General features: G+C 39.1%; 1 protein-coding gene across 2 annotated transcripts in view; it reads right to left on the reverse strand.

The window, feature by feature from the left end:
- Window positions 1-14098: 14098 nt before the first annotated feature.
- CMC2 (C-X9-C motif containing 2) overlaps window positions 14099-27440 on the reverse strand; it is a 45572-nt gene continuing 32230 nt past the window's right edge. For both annotated transcript variants that reach the window (XM_038368225.2, XM_038368224.2), the window contains 2 exons: window positions 24197-24268; window positions 14099-14547 (listed from right to left, as the gene is read on the reverse strand). In XM_038368225.2, coding sequence (XP_038224153.1) covers window positions 14461-14547; window positions 24197-24268 — 159 coding nt within the window. In that variant the 3' untranslated portion in view covers window positions 14099-14460. The remainder of the gene's footprint in view (window positions 14548-24196; window positions 24269-27440) is intronic.

Below are 27440 nucleotides of genomic sequence, written 5' to 3' on the forward strand. Positions count from 1 at the left end.
ATAAAATGTTGCAATGAAATGGGAAAGTTTTTGTTTTACTTTATCTAGAGCAGCAAACAAGTTATTGCATGCACACACTTAACACTACTGTTACCAGCAAACCATCTGGAGACGTGTCCTCCATGCACACACATTAAGGGTCTGATTTGTGCTGCCCTTGAACTTTGTGCCAAAACTCTGTACTGATACCCTGCTCTTTCCCCTGCCTTAGTCTAGTCTTTAAGCCCAGGTGCCTTAATACGGATGCTGATTAAGTTGTCTAAAACTGGGATATAGGAGCCTAAGCATGAATTTAGGCAAATAACAATAGCACCCAAATTTGAAAATTGAGCCTGTTGTGTTTGCAGTATGGGGGGAGTGGGGAAGGCACTAGCTTTTGTTGGTTTTGTCAATTGGTGGGTCTTGGTCATTGTGTGCCTAGCTTTGAAAACTGGTTGCCTAAAATTATGTGCTATTTAGGCACCCAGCTTTGAGAAATAGACTGATAGATGCTAGTGTAACTATTGTTTGGTGATTTGCTACATGGGGGCTATAAAAATAAGATGGAATGTAGTAGCAGTGCTGATGGGCTCTGAAGGCATCCAACCATTTTCATCCATAGGAGGTTGCCATGATGTGGGACAGAGACCTTTGAGCTTCAGGGTCTTAGTGTCACATTTTGATATTTGACATGTATCTGTATGTGCTAAACTCTTGTGTGATGGGATGAATGAACACAAAAATAGTAATTGAAATATTAGAAATGAAACCAGAGTTGAATCCCAAATAGAGAGAATTGCCAGAGATACAGAGAAAACTGGAGGGGAAAGGAAGAGAGAATTGTGCATGGCATTTATAAAAATAACTTAAACATTCCAATACTTTACAAAATCAAGAAAAGGGAAATTGAAATTAAACATCCAAAAATAAATGGAATGCTACACTAATATTTATACACTGTGTATGTCAGAAAGCTAGGATGATGTTATCAAATAAATTTGCATTAAACAAGAAAACAACTTCAGGAAAAACAAAAGAACAGTGGTATAATTTAACTAATCTGTATTTGGGGTAGTGCTAGCTGTAGGCGCTTTCAAAAGGATTTCTTACGGAATTATTTTTAAAACTCATTTTCTGAGAAAGTGTAAAATGCTGGTAGTTTAGAATCTCACAGTAAATACTCCAAACATTGAGGGACATATTAATACTATTAATTCTCCTAATTTTGTATTAAATAATATATAAATGTAAGCTGCTTTGCAACAAAGGTTTGGAGCTCTGCCAGTGAGGTTACATTTAATATGTATTATTTATGACATTATAAAATGTAAGGACTTGAGGGTGCGTCTTATGGGTGGAATAACTGCCATCTCCTGTGCTAAATACCCACAGAGTCTGGGGACTGAGGAATTTCTTCATCCAGGGAATCATTATCACAAGTTAATGGCAAAAACCATAAAGCCACTCTATTGAAAGATATCCTCCAACCCCGCTGCAAACTATAGTGATTAGTCACTAACAGGCTCTTCCCTTGTATATCTAAATGCGTCTTCTCCATACTCATTCTCTGCTGCCTTTGACAGTATCAACCAGCCATTTCTCCTTGAAACCTTCTCTGCCTAGTTTTTCTCTACACTACGTTCTGTAGATTCTCTTGGCATTTCCCAAGGAGCTGTTTGTGGCCCTCTCCTTTTTTTACCTTCTCTGCACTTGTCATCTGGTTGCCCGCCTTCACTCCCAAAGTTTTTTTTTCCACCTACCAGATATCGATAGCCCTCAAATCTACTTTTCCCCCAGCCTGACCTCAGCTCTGGTTCCCATTTCACCTCTTTCTTTGACTAAATATGAAAATTGAACTTCTAATTTTTCCTACAAAAGCCTCTTCCAATCATGCCTAATTCTCCAATAATTTAACTTTCCACTGCGTTGATACAAAAAAAACAAGGGGGCTACGTTAATAACAACCACCAGCGTAGTACATCTAAGATATGTCTACCACCGTGTATCAGATGGATTTTTCATGTTTAGGCCTCGCTGCTATTTTTATCTTGTAGTATCAATACAAAAGTCATATTAGTAACAACAATTATATTAAAATAGAGAAAGAAAAGCATCAAGCTCACGTGGGATAGATTTGTCTTCTAAACTGCAATTCTCAAGAGCCAAGATGAGTGAGGTAATATTGTTTATTGGACAAACTTCTGTTGGCGAAAGAGACAAGCTTTCAAATTAAACAGCAGCATGTCTCTTTCACCAATAGCAGTTGGTCCAACAAACAATATTACCTTTCCCAGCTTGTCTCTCTAAGATCCTGGGACTAACACAGCTATAACACTGCAAATGATATTCATTAGTCCTTTGGAAATTAGATACCCAGAAAAAGCTACTTGGTTCAGAAGAGAACACAATTTTCATTGACTGCAACTGAGTTTCAGTCAGCATACAGCTGATTTACACAAAGGATCTGATTAGTTTAAATGGTTCCATACCTCTATCAGTAACCTCAGTGAAGTTTTTTGTTGATGTTTTTTAAAAGCAGCTTCCTGATTCTGTACATGACTCTTTTCAGCCATTCATGAGCCAGGATTTTCTACCTGTACAATAAATTTACCAAGCCCGGCAAACTCCACCAGCTTTGCACTTTCCTACCGATTATTGCCCTACGACACTATAATTGGCATAACGTATTTCCTCCATTGTGGTAGAATTAATCTCATCACTATTGTAACAGTTAAAAACCAGACTGTCACACATTGTCAAGGTCTCCAGGTCACTGGTATTATACTTGCCACCCCTACTCCACCAGCTGTATGTCAGTGGGTAGCATAACTCAGCCCAGCTGAAAGCCGGTACCATTCATTTCAGTACTTTCAAGCAACATACATCATATAGATTAAATAACTTTTTAAAAATATTTAAAGCTGTTATTTTTGGTGCCTGGTCCCTGGTGGGCTATAAAGGAAACTTATGAGACTGGATAGATCCTAGCTGGGAATTCTACTACATGAGTTTTACAGCTTGGAATTTTAGTCCAGCCAATCTGATTGTTATGTTTTTGCAGCCCATTCTATTATGATGAAACAACAATGGCGGATAACATTTCCTTGTAAATACTCAAGTATTCCCAGCTGACTACTGTATTTTGGAACTGTTCGTATTGTTGCAATGAAATCCTTATCTTTGAAAGCATAGACCTGAGTTACAAAGGTCTCTTGTGCTAATGGACATTTCCTAATATCCAAACAGTGTGAAACTTTCCCAAAGGACATTTCAGCTGGCCAAATTCTAGACTTTGCCTAGAATCTCAGGGTTTCAGCATATTTCTCTAGCTATCTAGCCTCCCACCACAGTCCAATTTTCTGGTTTGCCACAAAAATCTTTCTTTTTAAACTCTTTATCTCTCTGCCATTGGAGGCACTTCCTGGTCTGTTGCTGGAGAAGCAGAAGGTCAGCAGCACTGAAAATTCACACAAAAATTGTAGGAAAAAAGAAAACTACCTATATATACATTTGAAGGAAATGTTGCTAAAGTAAATGATGATGAATCAAACATCAAAACAAATATCTATCTGGCTGTTGGCTGCACTGGATGTGTTGTAACAACTCCAGTCTTCTCAATACACTCTTTGTTCTGTAACGTTGAACGTAGGAGACTGGTTGTATCGTGTTCTGGGCACCTCCTTCTAGCTGCTTCATACCTTCACTTGACGATGCATTGAGTGCACTCAGCCCTTGTCAGGGTGAGACCCGGAATAGTATCCCTTCTCCCCCCAGCACTTAAGAAATGCCCAAGGAAGCAAGCAGGCCAGGTGTTAAGAAAGGAACAGATAAGACAACAAATGAGAGATGGTTCAGTGACCTGAAAGAGGCCAGACAGAAGCTGAAACTTAACGTTATAAACAGGAGGTTATGTAGCTCATCATTCTATTTTTGTGTCTTAGCATTCCCAGCTGCTGCCTGCTGACCCAGGAAGAGAGGGCCTACAATGGGGAAATCAAGCCCAGCTTCCCCTCAGTAATGCAAAGCACAATACCCTACGCTGGTCCCAGTGCCACTTTCTAAACCAATAGGAAAGCTATTTGCAGGCAGCTAACTGTCTTCTAATTAAATGAACTAACCTGGATGTTAAATAAATACAACAAATCCTGCAGAATGACAAATAATCATCAGCTCTGGCTACAGCTTCCCTGCTGTCCACATGGCAGTCAACACACAGCTACCGGTGCCATTTTATAACAAGAAATCTCTAGGGCATCAGACCTCATCCTTTACCTTCCCTTTCTTCCACTCCATTTTATGCACATCATCATCATAGTATGCCATCCGACAACTCAATATAATTGATAGTCTCTGGTCAAGAAGATCCCAGAACTGGAATGATAGTTGATGTTGCACATCAGGGTAAAACAGCAATGGCAGTTATCTGGGAAAAGCCTGGATAAACACGCCAGCACTATGACCACCTTTAACCAGCTCCAAGAGACCTTCACTTTCACGGATACTAAATTTTCTCAAAAAACTGAGTATTATATTCCGCTATAGAGGAACGGCTGCTGCCATGATTAACAGTTTCAAATGGTTTTGTTTCATGCAGATAGATAAAATTAAAGATGACCCCAAGCCAAAGAATTTAGATATCATATCAAACCCACAGCCTCATCCCAAAGATGAGAGGTGCTTGGAACCATGGGGTTGTTCCAGCTTACCACAGAGAGAAAGGGTAACCAGAAAAAAGCAAGATCCAAGACTTGGGTTTGGGCCCAATCACCAGCTCACATTTTTTCTCCACAATAAAAGTTTAAGTAGCTATGAGTTAGTTCTGTCTTTCCGGGCTGACTACTGGCTCAGCTTTAAGGTGTCATGCATACTAAGGGACCACATACAAATGTTGAACCACCACCATCCTCACCAGAAGCAGAAAGAGCACCACTGATTCATTTTAGGGAGCAGTCTGTAGTCTCTTGAACCATTATCCTTACAGAAACATGAATTTAATAAAAGAAAAATACTGTATATCACCATCCTCAAAATATCAGTGTTAATATTGTATTGGTTATTTGTATTCAAGGAACACTTAGCATTTATACATAGTACTTTACTTACTTCAAATCACAAACATTAATTAATGGATGCAACATCATGCTCAGTTTGTGCGGTAGTTTTTGTGAAGTGTGAAAACTGCAGATGAAGATTACATTCAAACTCTTTTCTACTAGTGAGCCAAGGCTGGATTTGAACTCCCGTCTCTAAATGGCAACAGCCAATGCATTTAACCTAACAAACAGTGAAAGAATATCAAATAGTAAAGCTGGCTAACAAAGAGCCACCATCCCACAAGATGAAAGTGCATCTTGTCTACATTATATGAAGCTGTCTCCTACACAGAGTTGGCTCTCAGAGACCTAAGGGGGCAGAAACACATTACTAATAGAAATAAATTTTCTATTTCAGCTTTCTTTTTTTAAATTCAGCATATTAAAAGGAAAAGATCTATTCAGATTAAAAATGTCAAAATACACTCATGTCCCTAATCCCATTCTCCTTGAGAGACAGAAAGCAAGCATTGTGGCTCAAAACAGCCAAATAACACTGACAATCAGAGAGGTTAAAATAATATAGGAACAAGAAGAAATGTGCTTTGAACTGTCAGCCCCTTCACTTTCTTAACTGCACTTAGGATCTTATTTACAAATAGAGAAATATATCCTGTTTCTTGACATTCCTAAAACAAGCAGAAGTACCAATACTAATGAGTTGTGAAAATTATTATGCCAGGGCGATCCTAGGCCAATACGGGATCTGGTACCCTGATGCTATCCCCCCAGTTTCCTTTCCTCCCAGCAATTTACCATTAAGGAAGACAACTGTAATTCCCATATGTCCTACAAACTCCTATCAGTTGCAATCCTGGTTCACTGGAAAGTGATATGACAGTCAATACAAAGGATTATGGAGCACATCTAAGACCAAGGGGCTGCCAGAACTGAGTTCCATCTGCAGCACTATTCTGCTAGCAGAGACTTGAACATCAGGATCAGTGTTTCAGGTTCCCTTATTGCTACTGCTCTAGCCTTTATGCCTCTATTCTTGGTCCCTCTGAAAAACAAAACCCACAGACCTTTCGGCAGCATGGCTGTGTATCAGAAGATGGGTGAAGAGCTGATTGGACGTTTTCCAGGATAAAATAGCTCAAGACTTTTACCTGATTAAAAAAAAAAAAAAAAAAGTCACCTCAGTGAAATCCAGTCACTTTAATCCATCAATATGATGGAAAATGGTAACATACTGTAAACTTCCAGGGGCTATATACTATACCTTTCTATTTCATTTTACTAAACACACATTCCAGGCTAATTGTGAAAAAACCTGTAACTCCACTTGGAATTGCTTTGTTTCTGTTAATTTTTTTTTGTGTCTGTTCGTTTTAAACTAGAATCAAGATCCTTCTAATTGCCCCAAGTCATAACCCTTCCCTATTGCACAGCAAGCAGTAAATGCCAGCATGATGATTTAACATGCTTATCTGGAGAGTATGTGATTATAGCTACTTTAAAATTAGTGCAGCTTGGGTATAAAATACTTTATGATGGATATATTACCAGTGATGCTAGAATTCAAAAGCAAATTCATAGCTTCCAAGGCCAGAAGAAACCATTGTGAACATCTAATCTCACCTCCTGTATAACACAGATTCATAGAACTTCCCCAAAATACTCCTAGGACATATCTTTTAGAAAAAATCCAATCTCAATTTAAAAATGGTCAGTGATGAAGAATCCTTGATAAATTGTTCCAATGGTTAATTACTCTCGCTATTAAAAATGTGTGCCTTATTTCCAGTCTGAATTTGTCTAGCCTCAACTTCCCAGCCATTGGATTGCATTACACCTTACTCTGCTAGACTGAAGAGTCCATTATTAAATATTTGTTCCCCATGTAGATACTTATTCACTGTAATCAAGTCACTCCTTAACCTTCTCTTTGTTAAACTAAATAGATTGAGCTCCTTGAGTCTACCACTGTAAGGCATGTTTTCTAAATCCTTTAATCATTCTAATGGCTCTCCCCTGCACCCTCTCCAATTTATCAACATCCTTGAATCATGGACATCAGAATTGGAGAGAATACTCCTGCAGTGGTCGCACAAGTGCCAAATAGAGAGGTAAAATAACTGTCTACTCCTACTCGAGAGTCCCATTTACGCAGCCAGTATTTATGAAATATAGTAAAATATTCTATATGAGCTTTAGCTGCAAGTGATGAAAAAAAGTTATAAGATCAAAAGGGATTTTGGATAGTTTTTCAATTCATAGAGATAGGTTATAATATCAACCAAGCACACAGTCTGAGGGGGTTTGAAAGTCTGGGATGTGTTGTATTAAAAACCGGATACAATTATTTTTGCAATATACACTAGACTACAGTTTTATCCCAAATATAAAATCATAGATAAAACAAGTGCAATGCAGATAGAATGACCTTGTATGTCTGAATGAACCTTACAACTAGTGCAACAAGTTCAAGCAGCCTGTTAAAATACTCTTGAAAATATTCCAATCAGATAGGAGCTCCTGTATTCTATATACATAAGGACTACTTCCAAAATACCCTTATATAGTCGCTATGATGCCAATTCATTTAAAAAAAATAAAAAAATAACAATCAGAGTTTAGGTGTTCTATCCTTGCCAAACAGAAAGGAAAGGAGCATTTATAAAGTTAGGGTTGTTTATCAACAGTTATATTATTTGCATGGTGGTAGCACTTAGTGTCTCCAAGCCATGTATCACAGCACCATTGTGCTAGGTGCTGTAAAATAACACAGTTGCAGGACAAGAGCTGAGTATGACAAAGTTCAACTAAAGTCACTTATTCTACTAGGGTTACTTGGAGTGTCAAGTAGACTAAAAAGACAAGGAGGTAGAAAATAAAGCATTATTGTGTGAATGGGTTTGGGCATCAATTATTAATCTCAACCAAGAATTTCATTTAATACACATCATAAAAAAAACAAAAACAAAAACAGAATGCTTCAAGGTGCAGACAAATTAAAAAAAATACAGACTTTCAAATTACAAAGGAATATGTGAGGAGGCAGCATCTATATTTAAATATTCAAGCGTCATCACTGAAAGGGTTTCACTTGTGTTACCAACAGTGGTTAGAATGTACAAACTTGATTTTCAACGTTTTTAAAAATTCACCCATCTAAAAATAGGAAAAGGTTTCAGGCCCTCCAGGATAGCCATCAACAGAGGTTGGGTGTGATACCCTTAGACCCAATTGTGACCCCTGAGTTGGGAGTCCATCATGATCAGTGCTTAGGACAACAGGACAGGAGATATAAATTCTAAGTGGATCAAAAGAAGAGCTGCTCCCAGCTTCTCCATCCCCCATGACTCCTCTTTGTGCTGAGGGGGCTGTGCATCTCCTGAGCTGTTCATACCCCCAAACACGCCCTTCTGGCTGGGGCCTGGGAACCTCATGAGGGCTTCTTCTCCCGACCTCCTCGAGCAACTGCCAAGATTTCCACAAGTGATTGTGGGTGCCTGGTTTGTATGAAAAGGGCTGGACTTGCAGGGGTTGGGGAAAGGGGTGTTGAGCCCTTTCTTTATCAACAGGCCCCTTTTATGGGGGATGTCTCATGTTGGGACCCCAAAACTGAGGCATAACAACTCACTCATCACTGCTGAAGGCCTTGGCCACTTGCTCTAGGTTCACTGGGACTGGAACAGTCACCTCTCTGTCCCCAGTTATTCTGGGTCTCTGCCTTCCCAACCAATTCAGTTCACCCCCATCATCATTTTCCCCTTGCAGCGCCCTGACTTATACTGGTAGTCAGGAGGAGATGGAGTGCTCCTGCGTTGCCTGGAGAGGCTACAGGCTGTGGCTGCTGCAGGGCTCGGGGAGCTGCCCTCACCCCCTTGGAGCCCAGGCTAGGTTACTGCTGTCTGGCTCCAGTCTGGCCTCACCTCTCCCCATTGCTGGTCCACAGCTGTGGCCAGCTTGGCTGTACAATGTACAAGTGACCATGAAGTGATGCTGTTGTGCAGCTCTCCAGCGCAGCTGCAGCCACACAGAACACAAGGTGGGGTAGGACAGAAGCAGCCAGCCCAGCAGGACAGAAGAGAAGTGAATTATCAAAATTAACCACGCTGGTTATGGCTCAGACTAGATTTTGACTGTTTCAATAGGTTTCTGTAGCTACAGCTCTTGAGATGGGGGGGGGGAGGGAGGTGAGTAATATTGTCCAAGGGCGGCAGCTTGGAATTTGCTTTCAAGTAGAGGGCCCTTAGTTCAGGCTGTGGTCAGTTATGCCCAAGTAATGCCCCACTGTTAGGGACTGTTGGTTAAATAGTCATTAGACAGCAGGCTGTAGGGTTTTCTGAGGCGCAAAACTATTTTTTTTTAATAGCCCTAGCATTACACAAACAAGCCTCAGGTGAGTACAGTAGCAGGGGAAGTGCATGTAACTTACAATTTGTGTCTGTATACCTAATGTTCCAATTAACTAAGTAGCAATGCTTCAGCAGTGATAAGAAGGTCCAGCAAAAGACTCCTGGCACCACTGAAGAACACTCTAAGGAAAGAAGGTACATTGCTGCGGTTGAGTAGTCAGTATGCTAGGAATCTTATTTCTAGTGCAGTATATAACCGTTCCCCCTGCTTTATCTTCCTTCATAGCCCATCACAGACATTGCTGTCAATTACCTCAGACACTAGCTGGAAGCACATGTAATAAACCAAGATTATATACCTACCTTAGGTGATCAGTCACTGTGACACTAAATGTTTTTAGTAAGCTGTGTCAATCAAAGCCTGTCTACAGATATATGTACGGCAACTGGTTTAGACAGAAGCTGTTTTGTTTCTAAACAAAACTATTTTTGACATTTAAATGGCACAAGCAAGTGCAATCCACACTACTGAAAGAGCTACATTTTAAGAGTGTACAAATCCAGTATGTTGCAGTTTAGTAGATATGACTTGTCTTTTGCATACCTATTTCTCTGGAAGGATAATCTTTTCAGTTCCAAAGCATATTTCTAGCAGATTTCATTATAACAATAAACCAGTACAGTAGCATGGTGGCAAAGCCTCCATCACCATATTAAAATTCTAAATCAGATGTGATGCTCTTCCTTTCAGTCTTTAAAGCAAAGAGATGAACATCTGAGGGGACAGAGAGAATCATTTGCAAGCGGCAACGTACTATCTAACAAGTTGTGTTTGGAAAGTATTCCAATTACCATTGAAGGATTGCGTTTCTAAACACCAATTTGTAAGGAAATAACTGTATAATGAAAACAAAAGTGCACTGTTGATCAAAATGTGGAAAATAACCATATCAAGATGGCTCAGGAGAAGTAATTAGTTCTGCGTTTTGCATATTTAATCAAAATCAACAAAATGATCTTGCCCCATGTTGTCATGGGTGAAGGTCAAGCCTAGTTTTCATCATGTTTTTATACAAATGCAATAGTGTCTTCATGGCATATAGATGGCTCATAATTTCTGGGATTAAAGGCAAACAGTTAAACTACCAGTTTCACACAACCAAAAGAGCACTTCTGATCTTTCAGCATATTAGTGTTATGTTGAGAACTAGATTGTTTTTTGGGAAGCAACAGTGTGGGGGGGGGGCAGCTTTTATTCAGTTTCATAAACAGGAAATATTTTATAGTTTAATTAATTACCCAGCTTCTCACAGTGTATTCTGCTACTTTTCCCTAAAGCCAAAAAGCAAATTACCAGATTATAGGGTGCTTAAGTACTGTACTGGGGATGAATTTTGTGAAACCATCAGCTTGATCTTTTCTAGGTAATGAATCCTCCAAAAGATCCTTCTGCACAATTACATCTTTGAAATGTAGCATGTTTTTAATCTAGCGATTTAAAAACAAAAACAAAAAAACCCGCACCATCCTGCTGGTTAGAACCATAGGTCTATCTCAGGCTTTGAAGCCCTAGAAGTATTGTTGACTTTTTCAAAGAATAATTTTAAAGCAAGTGCAGTTTTCAGCCTAAATTTAGCAAAAGTATTTTTTCAACCAATTATAATTTTGAGTCACAGTAACATGGCTTTTGGGGGTTGGTTTGAGTTTACAGACCCTTTAAGGTGTTGGCTTAACAGTCCATTTGCCACACAAGAAGTTCAGTTGGGCAACATTCCCTGCATTGTCCATTGAACACCTAATCGTGGTAACCCCCCTGGAAGTCAGGCAATAGTTCAGGCTCCATGAACAGTCACACTTTTCTATATATTCAGTGGCTAGTAGCTTTTGTGATGGGAATGCTTATCTACTGGGAACTTGACAGAGCAATCTGATAATTTACTCTTCACACCCTGAACAGGATTTGAAATGCAACTTGAAGGTGAAATGCTTTGTATTAGTTACAAATAATCAGCAATTCTAATGAGAAAAACTGCCAGAAATAATTGGTATGCATCTTATTTCCAGTGGACATCAATAAAATTGAGTGCATAATTTAGATTTATAATTCTGAAATCCATTAACTATCCAGACAGATAACACTTGTATTTAAATGAAATGGGTTATGTTTTTTCTTTAAATGAAGAGGAACACTTCGAATCAGTCAGATTTTGCTATCCCATTTTCTCCCTCAATCCTATCTATTCTATGTATTCCACACTATTTTGAAAACTCGTGGCGAACGGGGGAAGTCCCGGATGACTGGAAAAAGGCTAATGTAGTGCCCATCTTTAAAAAAGGGAAGAAGGAGGATCCTGGGAACTACAGGCCAGTCAGCCTCACCTCAGTCCCTGGAAAAATCATGGAGCAGGTCCTCAAAGAATCAATCCTGAAGCACTTAGAGGAGAGGAAAGTGATCAGGAACAGTCAGCATGGATTCACCAAGGGAAGGTCATGCCTGACTAATCTAATCGCCTTTTATGATGAGATTACTGGTTCTGTGGATGAAGGGAAAGCAGTGGATGTATTGTTTCTTGACTTTAGCAAAGCTTTTGACACGGTCTCCCACAGCATTCTTGTCAGCAAGTTAAGGAAGTATGGGCCGGATGAATGCACTATAAGGTGGGTAGAAAGCTGGCTAGATTGTCGGGCTCAACGGGTAGTGATCAATGGCTCCATGTCTAGTTGGCAGCCGGTGTCAAGTGGAGTGCCCCAGGGGTCGGTCCTGGGGCCCGTTTTGTTCAATATCTTCATAAATGATCTGGAGGATGGTGTGGATTGCACTCTCAGCAAATTTGCGGATGATACTAAACTGGGAGGAGTGGTAGATACGCTGGAGGGGAGGGATAGGATACAGAAGGACCTAGACAAATTGGAGGATTGGGCCAAAAGAAATCTAATGAGGTTCAATAAGGATAAGTGCAGGGTCCTGCACTTAGGATGGAAGAATCCAATGCACCGCTACAGACTAGGGACCGAATGGCTCGGCAGCAGTTCTGCGGAAAAGGACCTAGGGGTGACAGTGGACGAGAAGCTGGATATGAGTCAGCAGTGTGCCCTTGTTGCCAAGAAGGCCAATGGCATTTTGGGATGTATAAGTAGGGGCATAGCGAGCAGATCGAGGGACGTGATCGTTCCCCTCTATTCGACACTGGTGAGGCCTCATCTGGAGTACTGTGTCCAGTTTTGGGCCCCACACTACAGGAAGGATGTGGATAAATTGGAAAGAGTACAACGAAGGGCAACAAAAATGATTAGGGGTCTAGAGCACATGACTTATGAGGAGAGGCTGAGGGAGCTGGGATTGTTTAGTCTGCAGAAGAGAAGAATGAGGGGGGATTTGATAGCTGCTTTCAACTACCTGAAAGGGGGTTTCAAAGAGGATGGCTCTAGACTGTTCTCAATGGTAGCAGATGACAGAACGAGGAGTAATGGTCTCAAGTTGCAATGGGGGAGGTTTAGATTGGATATTAGGAAAAACTTTTTCACTAAGAGGGTGGTGAAACACTGGAATGCGTTACCTAGGGAGGTGGTAGAATCTCCTTCCTTAGAGGTTTTTAAGGTCAGGCTTGACAAAGCCCTGGCTAGGATGATTTAACTGGGACTTGGTCCTGCTTTGAGCAGGGGGTTGGACTAGATGACCTTCTGGGGTCCCTTCCAACCCTGATATTCTATGATTCTATGAATGAACACTGAATTTCATACTAGTCTACATCATATGTACTGTCAAATGTCCTTTTAAAATGCAGAGGTGCCAGCATTAAACACTAGACTATTGAAGGCATTTCATTAAAGTGGCGCAGAGTTTTACCAAAATCTACAAACAACACATCAGAAATATTTACATTACAGAGATTTATAATTATAATATGCATAATTTCTAACTTTCCAGCTGAAAATGTTAGCATTTTTTCATACTCCTTTAATCATTTCTAGGATGTGCACCAAATAATGCTAAATATTTTATGTACATCTTTTTCTCAAGAATGTCACCTGATTTTCATGAAGTTGGCTCAGAAAGGGGCCTAAAAATTCATGTCCAACTGTGCACCATGTCTGGGTGCGCTATTTCTGTTTTTGCCTGGAGAAAGAGGACACTGGTTGGATTTCAGGCACACTTAGAGTGTAAGAAATTAAACCAAAAGCATTTGTAGGATTTATAAATTTTATTTACACATGGGCCAAGGCTTCTAGAGTCCCATACGGCAGGACCCAAGGATTGGTATGCAACCTTTATCCTCCACAAACAGCCTACCAGCATGCAGGTCACATCCTGAGGGTCTGTGTATAGCTGCAGCCTTCCAGCCACACGAGTCACACTGTGGTTTTCCCCAGCCTTAGTCATCACTTGCAGGGTGACCCCAACACATTCCAGTCCCAGATTTCCTCCCAAAACGTGCATTCTGCACTGTCCAGCCTTCTCCTGGGCAGTCTACATATATTAAGTCCATTGTCCCTCTAAGGGGACCAATATACAAAAGTTTGCTACCCAAAATGGAGTTACCCAGACACAGTTCACAACACTGGATTAGTTTTGATTAAAAAATAAAACAAATAATTTAACTACAAGAAGATAGTTTTTTCTCCTGACTTTCTCAAGCTGACTTGTTTTTTAAAAGGTAGAGAAAAAACACTTAAGGCATACACTGTACATGAACAACATTAAAAAGATGATGAAACCTCAGGTTAAGATTTTTTGTCCAGTTTATTTTACTTAAAGGTCCCAGCTTATAACTTGTCTTGTATTAGGAGCCCAACCACAGAACATGCTTATTATTTTTATTTAACCCTGTTTTCCTCTCAACTGTAAGTATTGTTTGCACTATGGCAACCCTAGAAATATCAGTTATATTCCACTAAATCTCTCACCAAACAATTAAAGTATCTTGTCAGTAATAAGTGTAAACTTCAGCAATTTTTATTACAAACATTAGCAGTTGAGTAAATAGCTTTTTATATTCAAGTGCACAGAAGACAAAACAAGATATGTTCCTTCAGCTTTCAGCCAAATGTCCATATGATTTATAACCATCCAGCTGCAACATAGCTCAGCTCTCAGAGTGTTTTGAAGCATTAGTGAGCCTCTGCCGCATCTCTTCAGCATGTGCCCTGCTCTTGGCTCGGTTTTCTTGGTACTGGAAAACAAGGAAATAAATGAATAATAGAAACATAATAAACATAATAAAAATTATGTCAGTGAATTTAAAATGCAACACAGGTTTATCACTTGTAAGAAAACAAACGTTTTTGCTTGACAAATTATTAGGGCTGTCAAGCTATTAAAAAAATTAATTGAGCGATTAATCGCACAGTTAAACAATAATAGAATACCATTTATTTAAATATTTTGGATGTTTTCTACATTTTCAAATATATTGATTTCAATTACACAGAATACAAAGTGTACAGTGCTCACTTTGTATTTATTCTTGATTACAAGTATTTGCACTGTAAAAAAAATAGTATTTTTCAATTCACCTAATACACGTACTGTAGTGCAATCTCTATATCATTAAAGTTGAACAAATGTAGAATTATGTACTAAAAATGGCATTCAAAAATAAAATAATGTAAAATTTTAGAGTCTGCAAGTCCACTCAGTCCAACTTCTTGTTCCGCCAAACACTCAAACAAGTTGCAGCAGATAATGCTGCCCGCTTCTTATTTACAAGGTCACCTGAAAATGAGAACAGGCATTCACATGGCACTGTTACAGCCAGCGTCGCAAAATATTTACGTGTCAGATGCGGTAAAGATTCATATGTCCCTTCATGCTTCAACCACCATTCCAGGGGACATGCGTCCATCCTGATGACAGGTTCTGCTGGATACCAATCCAAAGCAGTGCGAACCGACGCATGTTCATTTCATTATCTGAGTCAGATGCCACCAGCAGAAGGTTGATTTTCTTTTTTGGTGGTTTGGGATCTGTAATTTTCACATCGGAGTGTTGCTCTTCTAAAACTTCTGAAAGCATGTTCCACACCTCATCCCTCTCAGATTTTGGAAGGCACTTCAGATTCTTAAACCTTGAGTCGAGTGCTGTAGCTATCTTTAGAAATCTCACATTGGTACTTTCTTTGTGTTTTGTCAAATCTGCAGGGAGTGTTCTTAAAATGAACAACATGTGCTGCTATAAAATACTATTGCTTTTGTTTATCATTTTTACAGTGCAAATATTTGTAATAAAAATACACTGATTTCAATTACAACACAAAAAAGAAAAGGAGTACTTGTGGCAACTTAGAGACTAACAAATTTATTTGAGCATAACTTTCGTGAGCTATAGCTCACTTCATCGGATGCAACTGATGCATCCGATGAAGTGAGCTGTAGCTCACGAAAGTTATGCTCAAATAAATTTGTTAGTCTCTAAGCTGCTACAAGTATTCCTTTTCTTTTTTTGTGAATACAGACTAACACAGCTGCTACTCTGAAATCAATTACAACACAGAATACAATATAAATGAAAATGTAGAAAAACATCCAAAATATTTAATAAATTTCAATTGGTATTCTATTGTTTAAGTGCAATTAAAACTGCGATTAATTGTGATTAATTTTAATCGCGATTAATTTTTTTTAGTTAATTGTGTGAGTTAACTGTGATTAATTGACAGCCCTACAAATTATGTTTGCATTGACAAAATTATTTTCATTATTTCATGTTTTTATTGACTCATTTACTTTAAAATTAACAAAAGGTCTGTTTCATAAAAAAGAACATTTTTCTTGGTCTGAAATGAGTACAAAAACTGAACAACAATTCTAGTAATAGTACAGCATACATGCTTATGGGGGAAACTTAACTACCAAGCCAACTCATGGATGAGAAATATAGCTATCTTTGGATCACGAAGATACTTAAAGAGGTGCACTTGTGTAGAATGTAAGCACCATGCTGTGGCACTGCTCTAGAAAATTCCTCCCTAATACTAAGATGTCCAGGATGCCTCCTCTACTTTCTGCATCTACATGAAGTTGTCCTCTTTGTAACTTAAGTACCTGTGATCCACACATCTGCATTTCTAAACCAAAAAGATAAGAGAGCTTTATGTTCCTGATAGTATATTTTGTCAGACAGATGATGGTTATAAATTAGGCTTGGAAGGATTAGATTTTTATTGGTAACTGTCAGGAAACATCCATTTCACCACACAAACAGGTTGACGAAAAAAATTATTTTCACTGATAAATGAAATTTACAGATAGGCAAAGTAACAAAAATACTGCTGGAGCACTTAGTCTGATTTTAAAATATTTACTTTTTATATCTGGACATGTGATGATGACAATTTGTGTTTTGTTATAAAGCTTTAACTTTTTGAATCTCAAATTATATTGTCATTAAATAATTACTGTCTGACCCCTACCTCAATTTCCTGCAACTGTGAAAATTTAAGTCGAATAGAAAAAAATGCTTAAAAATAAACATCGTTATGATCTTCCAAAATTATTAAACACAATCTAATTCCGCCTAGCCTAGTTATAATGTTCCTTAAGCAGCCCAATGGCTGAGCAACACATTCCCTCACAGCATTCTGGACATTAACAGGAGCCAGCCTGCTAGGACATGCTATATTAACAGAACCTCCCCTCAATGACATCTAAAGCCTTGTTTTCAGCTTAAAGGATCCAATGATCATGACCAGATGCCTGACAATGTCCCATTCCAAAAAATCAAATTGGAATAACCCCATGAAGTTCATGCAGTCTGGAACAAATGCACAAGAGATTTGGTCAACTTCAGTGTCTTGGATGACCACAACATAGTCTTGGTGACTAACATCAGAACTGGCAAGAGCTCAGTAAGCTCAGGTAGGAACTTGGAGCCTACACGTAATTCAAATTTCATTTTATTCCAGAACATTCATTCACATTTAAATAAATCCCAGACGTGTTTGATGATATGGCACAAGTAAGACCACACCTCGAACACAGTGTACATTTCTGGGTACCCCAGCGCAACAAAGATTTGATACATTTCAGGAAAGAACAACATCAAAAGATTGGGGGGTTGGGACAGGAGTGGCAAGGCATTAGATATAATTTCTTCATAAATCAAAACAGCATCATTTAGCACAATTACAAAACCAAGTAGAAGTGATAGTTCTCTGAATATCTGAAAAGTCTGAAGACCAAAAAGGGGGAAATTGATTAGGATGACTAAAGGAGCATAGTGGAAAGAAAGTGAACAAAGGAAACTTTCCCTTATTCAGCCCACGCTTTCCTAACAGGTCCTCAAAGGTCTCAATAGAGAAAGACTCAACTGTGCAACAGTCTGCTAAAGAAGTGATGAAAACCCTTTCACATGAGGGATTTCATACTAGATTAGACAATGTACTTATAAATAGACTTTTGGGGACAATCTTCAGCATTAATAGGAGTCTGGACAACTTGACTTAGGTCTTTTCCAGCACTGTTTTCCTACAATTGGGCCCAAACTATTTTTATTTTCATGTTAAATTTTGAAAAATGCAGTCTCTGTTAAGCAATTGCCTGCATCTGCAAAGCTTTTTAACTTTTAAAGAGTAACAAATTGTTTACTGCTACATGAGTTTCCATACAGCTGTAAGTCTAAGTATTGCCAGTTTAGAGTTATACATTTTAAAAGCATTTCCACAGGGGGTTACTGACTACCAATACCTAATTAGAAAGTGTTTATAGTAAAATGTTTTTTATATTTCTTAAACTCAGCCCTGGTCTACACTAGACAATTAGGTCGTTCTAGCAACATTGGTCAGGACTGTGAATAATCCGCACCTTCCCGAGCTGAGTAGTTAATCTGACCTAAGTCCCTGGGTAGACAGCGCTAGGTCAACAGAGGAATTCTTCCAATTGACCTAGCTACCGCTCTTAGGGAGGTGGATGTCCTACACCGACGGGAGAATCCTTCCCTTTGGCATAGGAAGTGTCTGCACTGATGTGCTACAGCAGCACAGCTGTGCTGCTGTAATGTTTTAAATGTAGACAAGCCCTCAGACAACAGTGAAAATCAGTGCAGCTAAAAGCCACTATACAAGTTATTCAAGTCTGCATTTACTGAATATTTTTGTTTGTGAAAATAAACTATGTGCAAACATCTCGTCTAAAGGCCCTATCTAAGGAACTCTGAACACCTCATAGCTCCTGCATGGCATGAGACACTAGTTCTCTTCCCAATGATAAATCCGGATATCTTTAAAAAAAAAAAAAAAAAGACATTGATGACATATTTGCTATGGCAACAGCTACTCTTCACCTAAAGGAAAGCACAAGTGTGACATTTAAACAAATTTCTCTTCCAATATAAACACACGCTGGGTGACAAGGGCCAATAAAAAAAAAATATAATTTTCTTTGGATGCTGTCCTTAGGAAGAAGGATCCCCCCAGAATTTGCCTCCACAACTAGTACTGCAGCAATAGGTATTAACAACAAAAGCATTTTGGTTTGCCCCAAAATAAGATTTTGATTAAAGTGAAGTTCATTTATAACAACACAAAACATCACACTGGCTTAGATAATATTACATGCAAGTGATATTTGAACAGTTTCAAATCACTTCATACATGATTTCTCCTTGTATAAGATGTATATTCCACTCACAAACATCAAGGGACTAACACAGCTTCCTAAATGAACGAAGACTAGTACCAGAAGAGTTATATTTTAAAAAGCCAACAATATTTGAGTAAATTTGAAAGATTTTGAAAATAGAAAAATGAGCCTACATTTTATGTTATTTGTATTTTTGCTTGAGAAGAGGAGCTTTGTTCTTAAAGTACATTGTTCCTGTTACTATATGCTTATGATTCATGTTGATAAGACACAAGAAAAAAAAATACTATTCTCTGGTATAGTACTTAGATTCTGCTGGTTCTAAAGTATACTCATTCACGGATGGGCTTTTTTTTGTTTTTTCCCCCCATGTATATTCACTATAGTCATTTCAAAGAAGATATTTTGAACTTGCTAACTGATTACACCAGCAAGCCTTTGACCCTTTCAGGGTGTTACAGTTACACTATTATATCACTGCAGCCATAATTTAAGGGAGCAGATACTTCACAGCCTTTTTTCTTTCAATGGAAGAAAAAACTAGAATTGTACTGGAAGACTGGTAAATTATAGACTTCAGTTCACCTGTGTGTAACCTCTATATTGCAATGACTCTTGACATGCCTTTAATCCGGCCAATTCAATTTTGTGTGGGTATCAAAGGGATGTTAAATTGGCTGGGAGACATAAGCCCATTCACTGATATTGAGAAGAAATCAAGGAAAATGATGTTTGAATGTTTACATCTGTCTCTATCCTCTACTCAATTAGCCTTAAGATCAGAGATGAGTATACACTGCATGAAACTAATGACTATTTCTTGTATTGTCCTCACTTATCTGTCCATATTTTAATGAATGGCCAGCAATGGCCTAATGTAAATTGGTGTAACTGAACTATTTGTTTCAGAGTAGCAGCCGTGTTAGTCTGTATACGCAAAAAGAAAAGGAGTACTTGTGGCACCTTAGAGACTAACAAATTTATTAGAGCATAAGCTTTCGTGAGCTACAGCTCACTCCATCGGATGCATTTGGTGGAAAAAACAGAGGAGAGATTTATATACACACACACACACACACACACACAGAGAACATGAAACAATGGGTTTATCGTACACACTGTAAGGAGAGTGATCACTTAAGATAAGCCATCACCAGCAGCAGGTGGGGAAAGGAGGAAAACCTTTCATGGTGACAAGCAAGGTAGGCTAATTCCAGCAGTTAACAAGAATATCAGATTTCAGAGTAGCAGCCGTGTTAGTCTGTATTCGCAAAAAGAAAAGGAGTACCCGTGGCACCTTAGAGACTAACAAATTTATTAGAGCATAAGCTTTCGTGAAGTGAGCCGTAGCTCACGAAAGCTTATGCTCTAATAAATTTGTTAGTCTCTAAGAATATCAGAGGAACAGTGGGGGGTGGGGTGGGGGGGAGAAATACCATGGGGAAATAATTTTACTTTGTGTAATGACTCATCCATTCCCAGTCTCTATTCAAGCCTAAATTAAATTGTATCCAATTTGCAAATTAATTCCAATTCAGCAGTCTCTCGTTGGAGTCTGTTTTTGAAGCTTTTTTGTTGAAGTATAGCCACTCTTAGGTCTGTAATCGAGTGACCAGAGAGATTGAAGTGTTCTCCAACTGGTTTTTGAATGTTATAATTCTTGATGTCTGATTTGTGTCCATTCATTCTTTTACGTAGAGACTGTCCAGTTTGGCCAATGTACATGGCAGAGGGGCATTGCTGGCACATGATGGCATATATCACATTGGTAGATGCGCAGGTGAATGAGCTTCTGATAGTGTGGCTGATGTGATTAGGCCCTATGATGGTATCCCCTGAATAGATATGTGGACGGAGTTGGCAACGGGCTTTGTTGCAAGGATAGGTTCCTGGGTTAGTGGTTCTGTTGTGTGGTGTGTGGTTGCTGGAGAGTATTTGCTTCAGATTGGGGGGCTGTCTGTAAGCAAGGACGGGCCTGTCTCCCAAGATCTGTGAGAGTGATGGGTCGTCCTTCAGGATAGGTTGTAGATCCTTGATGATGCGTTGGAGAGGTTTTAGTTGGGGGAAAAAGCACAAGAACAAATCCGCACAGACACACCCCTAGAACCCCAACCTGGGGTATTCTATCTGCTACCCAAGATCCATAAACCTGGAAATCCTGGAAGCCCCATCATCTCAGGCATTGGCACCCTGACAGCAGGATTGTCTGGCTATGTAGACTCCCTCCTCAGGCCCTTCGTTACCAGCACTCCCAGCTATCTTCGAGACACCACTGACTTCCTGAGGAAACTACAGTCCATTGGTGATCTTCCTAAAAACACCGTCCTAGCCACTATGGATGTAGAAGCCCTCTACAACAACATTCCACGCAAAGATGGACTACAAGCCATCAGGAACAGTATCCCCGATACTGTCACGGCCAACCTGGTGGCTGAACTTTGTGACTTTGTCCTGACCCATAACTATTTCACATTTGGTGACAATGTATACCTTCAAATCAGCGGCACTGCGATGGGTACCCGCATGGCCCCACAGTATGCCAACATTTTTATGGCTGACTTAGAACAACGCTTCCTCAGCTCTCGTCCCCTAATGCCCCTACTCTACTTGCGCTACATTGATGACATCATCATCTGGACCCATGGAAAAGAAGCTCTTGAGGAATTCCACCATGATTTCAACAATTTCCATCCCACCATCAACCTCAGCCTGGACCAGTCCACACAAGAGATCCACTTCCTGGACACTACGGTGCTAATAAGCGATGGTCACATAAACACCACCCTATATCGGAAACCTACTGACCGCTATTCCTACCTACATGCCTCTAGCTTTCATCCAGATCATACCATTCGATCCATTGTCTACAGCCAAGCGCTACGATATAACCGCATTTGCTCCAACCCCTCAGACAGAGACAAACACCTACAAGATCTCTATCATGCATTCCTACAACTACAATACCCACCTGCTGAAGTGAAGAAACAGATTGACAGAGCCAGAAGAGTACCCAGAAGTCACCTACTACAGGACAGGCCCAACAAAGAAAACAACAGAACGCCACTAGCCATCACCTTCAGCCCCCAACTAAAACCTCTCCAACGCATCATCAAGGATCTACAACCTATCCTGAAGGACGACCCATCACTCTCACAGATCTTGGGAGACAGGCCAGTCCTTGCTTACAGACAGCCCCCCAATCTGAAGCAAATACTCTCCAGCAACCACACACCACACAACAGAACCACTAACCCAGGAACCTATCCTTGCAACAAAGCCCGTTGCCAACTCCGTCCACATATCTATTCAGGGGATACCATCATAGGGCCTAATCACATCAGCCACACTATCAGAGGCTCATTCACCTGCGCATCTACCAATGTGATATATGCCATCATGTGCCAGCAATGCCCCTCTGCCATGTACATTGGCCAAACTGGACAGTCTCTACGTAAAAGAATGAATGGACACAAATCAGACGTCAAGAATTATAACATTCAAAAACCAGTTGGAGAACACTTCAATCTCTCTGGTCACTCGATCACAGACCTAAGAGTGGCTATACTTCAACAAAAAAGCTTCAAAAACAGACTCCAACGAGAGACTGCTGAATTGGAATTAATTTGCAAACTGGATACAATTAACTTAGGCTTGAATAGAGACTGGGAATGGATGAGTCATTACACAAAGTAAAACTATTTCCCCATGGTATTTCTCCCTCCCACCCCACCCCCCACTGTTCCTCTGATATTCTTGTTAACTGCTGCAATTAGCCTACCTTGCTTGTCACCATGAAAGGTTTTCCTCCTTTCCCCCCCCCTGCTGCTGGTGATGACTTATCCTAAGTGATCAGGTTTCAGAGTAGCAGCCCTGTTAGTCTGTATTCGCAAAAAGAAGTGATCACTCTCCTTACAGTGTGTATGATAAACCCATTGTTTCATGTTCTCTGTGTGTGTGTGTGTGTGTGTGTGTGTGTGTGTGTGTGTGTGTGTGTGTGTGTGTGTGTGTGTGTGTGTGTGTGTGTGTGTGTGTGTGTGTGTGTATAAATCTCTCCTCTGTTTTTTCCACCAAATGCATCCGATGAAGTGAGCTGTAGCTCACGAAAGCTTATGCTCTAATAAATTTGTTAGTCTCTAAGGTGCCACAAGTACTCCTTTTCTTTTCCCTGAAGCTAATAACTCATGTTAAGTAGTGTTCTACAGAGAGAACTTGGTCATTACAGTTTCATGCTGTATAATACACAAATAGGTATCCTATGAAAAGCAAATACCAAGGAAATTGGCTTTATTTTTATTTTTTAAGCAGGAACAATCTGAATTGTTAATCAGTTTCTGTTTGGAAGCATTTTATTTTGTTAGAGATGCATGGGGGGGGGGGGAAGATATTACTATCTACCTACTTTTGGATCTCTAGAAAAGGCTCCTGCCTTTGGTTTAAAAAACAAAACAAAAACATTGGAGTGGAAGAGGCACTATTTCTTTTGAACATGATGTCACAATGACTTCTGTTTTCATGTGCACTAGAGCTACATTAACATTTCTGCTGAAGAGGGACCAACATACTATCAAGCTTAAAAACACTTACAAAGCAAGCAACTAACAGTGTAATCGCCAAACAAGAGTGTTAATGAAAGAGACCTTTCTGGGTGATATACGGAATGGAAAAAAATACTACAATTATTTGTGAATCAAAAAGTACATAATGTACTTCTAAGCTATTTAACAGTGCTGCTAAACCAAAGTAAGGGTAGCAAGATAGCAAACAGATAATTACTGATTCAATTTTATGGAAGAATGAATAATATTCTAAACTTTACTTAATGGTTATTTTAACCAGTGCTTTATATAATATCAGAGTCTACATTTAACCGAAAAAGTATCAAAGTTAGGCCACTGTCTTGCAACTAGATCCACAAAGGTGGACATCTATGCCCTTATGGCACTCTGTTGGCTTCAGCAGCATTCTGTGCGAGCTCAGAGGTCTGTCCACAGGGATCCATTTTCAGGATTGGAGCCTACTACGGATTACAGAAATAAGACTCCTGGCAGAGGGCTTTGATTCGGTATCCTTGCACAGATGGGTCATAGCCTGGTCTCTCACTTTGAGCATACTATTTTCCATGCACAGACCTTTGTCACAACAAATTGTATACTAGATAAAAGACACAACTGCACTGTTGCTATCCACTTTAATATAACCTTTGAAAACTAAGTATTTCAGTTACACTTTAAGTTAGTACCTTACCTCATTCTTTAAGCATTTCCGCATCTCACGGTCAAGGTCATTGCAGTGGCCAAAAAATCTCAAAAAGTTGTGCTAAGTATTTATGGGAGAGAAAACACAATTTGCCATGTTATATAATTCAAAGTTTCTGCTTGAAAAGCATTACAGCTTTTTAGAAATTTATTTGTAGCTTATATTGTGTTCTATTCTTCCTTTCACTTCCTTTCTTGTAGAAAAGTCATGTTTTGTAATGGATTTTTTAAGGTGTGCTGAGTTTCAAGAGAATTTACTCTATCTAAAAATCAGAGCTACTTCTTTGGAAGTGTTGTTACTCAGTTAGGGCCCAAAACTTTGGTGGTGCTTACCCTTCTATTTACTTTACTGGGAATTGTTCAACATGTGTTAGGAGGCACTCAACACATTGCAGGATCAGACTCTTAAATAAGATACACAAATTGAAGTCAGACGCATGGCTTATTGGCAACATATTTAAAGCATGTACTTATTAACTTGAAGGCCCATTCTGTAATATTTACTCACCAAACAATATAGCCAATTTCAGTGGAACTGCTAGTGTGTGTAAAAGTATCTGGAACCGATTCTTCCGACTATAGACGGTTGCAACATTGTGGAGGGGATGTGCTCAATCCCCAGGATAAGGCACAGTGTACACTGCTTCTCCTTCATAGTTCTAAGAGGTGTAAATCCAGAACTACAATTTCAGATTAAACTGCATACCATCCTGGCCACATAAGAGTGTGCTGCTTGTCCAAAATATCTGCAGCTGCTATACAGAGGGAGACTGGTACTATAGAAGTGGACATAACCCAAAAGAGAAGAGAAAGTGAGTCCCTCCAACCTACAGTTCAGATCAGCCCTAATTTCCCATTTCACCAAGCCCATAACTTGAGACTGCATTCACTCTGGTTAAGAGTCAAATCACAGCAATTTCTGGGGCTTCATATATATTTAAATCTTACCTCATTTCAAAGATACTAATGGGGAAACTATGGCCATTGTTCTGATTAGCTGTCTATAGCTATCTTCCCCAAGTAAGTCAAGTGTTTGCCATGAAAGTAAGGCACCTAAAAGACAACACTTTTTGAAGCAATGTCACATCAGCCAAAGAGCATTGTCCAAAAATATGCCCACACCTCCTAAAAATGCCATTTTCACAGAATGATAATCAAGATGACAGTACCAAGTGGTTTGGCAGTAGAATGCTGTACAAGACATCCAAATTACTCAAAAACCTACAAAAACTCAGATTCAAAAATACTTGCAGCTATAGGCTGGACTGAGTCTGCTTGGTCCACCTTGTGCAGATCACATCAGTAGCAAAATAGAATGTGAAGCAGAAAACAGAGTACAAAGAGGGTCTGGTACACAGGGATGGCTCAAAAAAAAAAAAAAAAAAAAAAAAGAAGACTGGTCTTTACTGTAATTCCCTTTATACCCCAACTTCCTTACCCATGCCATTCAATATAAGGAGCACAGAAACTGAAAAAGTATGGCAAAGTACATGGTATTTTAATGAAGAGCAATACATCTCTGCTAAAGTTTAGTATGCATATATTAGCCTGTATGTGAGTGGTATATAGAGACCATGTTAAATGTTAGTATAAATCATGTTAATAATTAGCTTTACAAAAATCAGCTTTTATGAAGAAAAAATTTTGACTGTTGGACTCTAGGCTATTTAAAATAGAAACCAGATGCTTGCCTCTCATTTAAATTGTAGCAAATACTTTTATTTGCATTCCAGTGATTTATAAGCAAACATATGATTTATACATATGTGGGATGCGATACCATTAATGTGTGTGTGAAATTTCAACCAGAGTTACAGACTCCTGGGAATAGGAGGGGGTAATGAAGATGCTGACAGACACTTCACTGTAGCAGTGCTATAGTTAATTAGTTTATACCTCTGTACTTAACAGGAGGACATCATATGACACCACATGCAGCAATTGCATGTGATAAGCCCTCACTCTCCCCAATTTGTACTCCACTACAAGCAAATCATGTTTAAAAAGAACATTTTCATTTTTAACTAGTACAGACTTTGTTTAATTCATAACAGAATATACCCTATATTTGCACTTTGATTTTTATGTGAGCTCTCATACCAGGCTTGCGCCATTCTTCCCAAGGTGCACTGCTGCAAGCTATTATTCGACATGAATATTCTGCAGAGCATTTAAGATGCTGTAGTTCACTCACACAGTCACCTAAAGTCTCTTCCTTTCATATAAACATTTGGTTCACAGGGTTTCCAACTAAGAAATTTAGTTGACAGACAGAATTAATTCAATACATTTGGAATGGTAACATTTCCACAGATCCCTATTTAGGGGGAAGGAAGGAATTTGGAAATATTTCACATAAGTGTGTTATGTTACAATACCCTCCACCCCATATATCCATGACATAATCCTTTTAGCAAAAGGAGTTCTCTTTCTTGTGAATCATATGAACACACCAATAGCCAACGCTCCCCGACTCCGTCCACCCTGCAAATTGTTTAAGTAAAATATGAATGGGGAGGAAATTATATCGTGTTTGTGTCTGACTATCACAAGTGAACACCTCCACACACAAATGGCAAGAAAATTCATAGGTCATGACTGCAATTGTTACCCTTAACTCGACGCCTTTATGTTTAGAACTGGACATTATAGTTTACCTCACCAATATAAAATACCACAACAGCAAGCAACTCATCACACAGTATAAAAGGGCCAATATTTACCATATAAATTAAGCCTTCACAGGGATGTAAATTTGTTTTAGCATGGTAGTGCAGTATTATAGTACTAGATAGTTGTTTACAGTATGTCAAAAGAGAATATTTTACAAGTACAAAAATTTTATAGATTTACATTTATATTTAGATACAGTGCATCATCCAAGTGCAAACGTGTGCTTACTGTAAATATGTACATACATGGACACTAATTATCTCCCAGAGGCTTTTGTCTTCCTGAATTAGAAGAATTCAAAATTCATTTTTTAAAGTAAATATTACACTCCTCTGGCTAGTCTTTTAGTGTTAGCAACCATTTTTTCCAGTATGGAAAAGAGCTAAATTATTTCTAGTGAAGTAGTACAGAAATATTTCCATGCAGACATACTGATTGTCAAAGTTTCAGCCCAAATGTTTTACAACTTCTGTACAACCATACCTGCCCATTTAGAAATCCAAGCATCTATTTTGCAGTTCGCACATTTTAAGTGTGAAACAAAAGAAGGCTTTGAAAAA

This window comes from Dermochelys coriacea, chromosome 12 (assembly GCF_009764565.3).
Source record: "Dermochelys coriacea isolate rDerCor1 chromosome 12, rDerCor1.pri.v4, whole genome shotgun sequence".
In the NCBI taxonomy this organism is placed as follows: Eukaryota; Metazoa; Chordata; order Testudines; family Dermochelyidae; genus Dermochelys; species Dermochelys coriacea.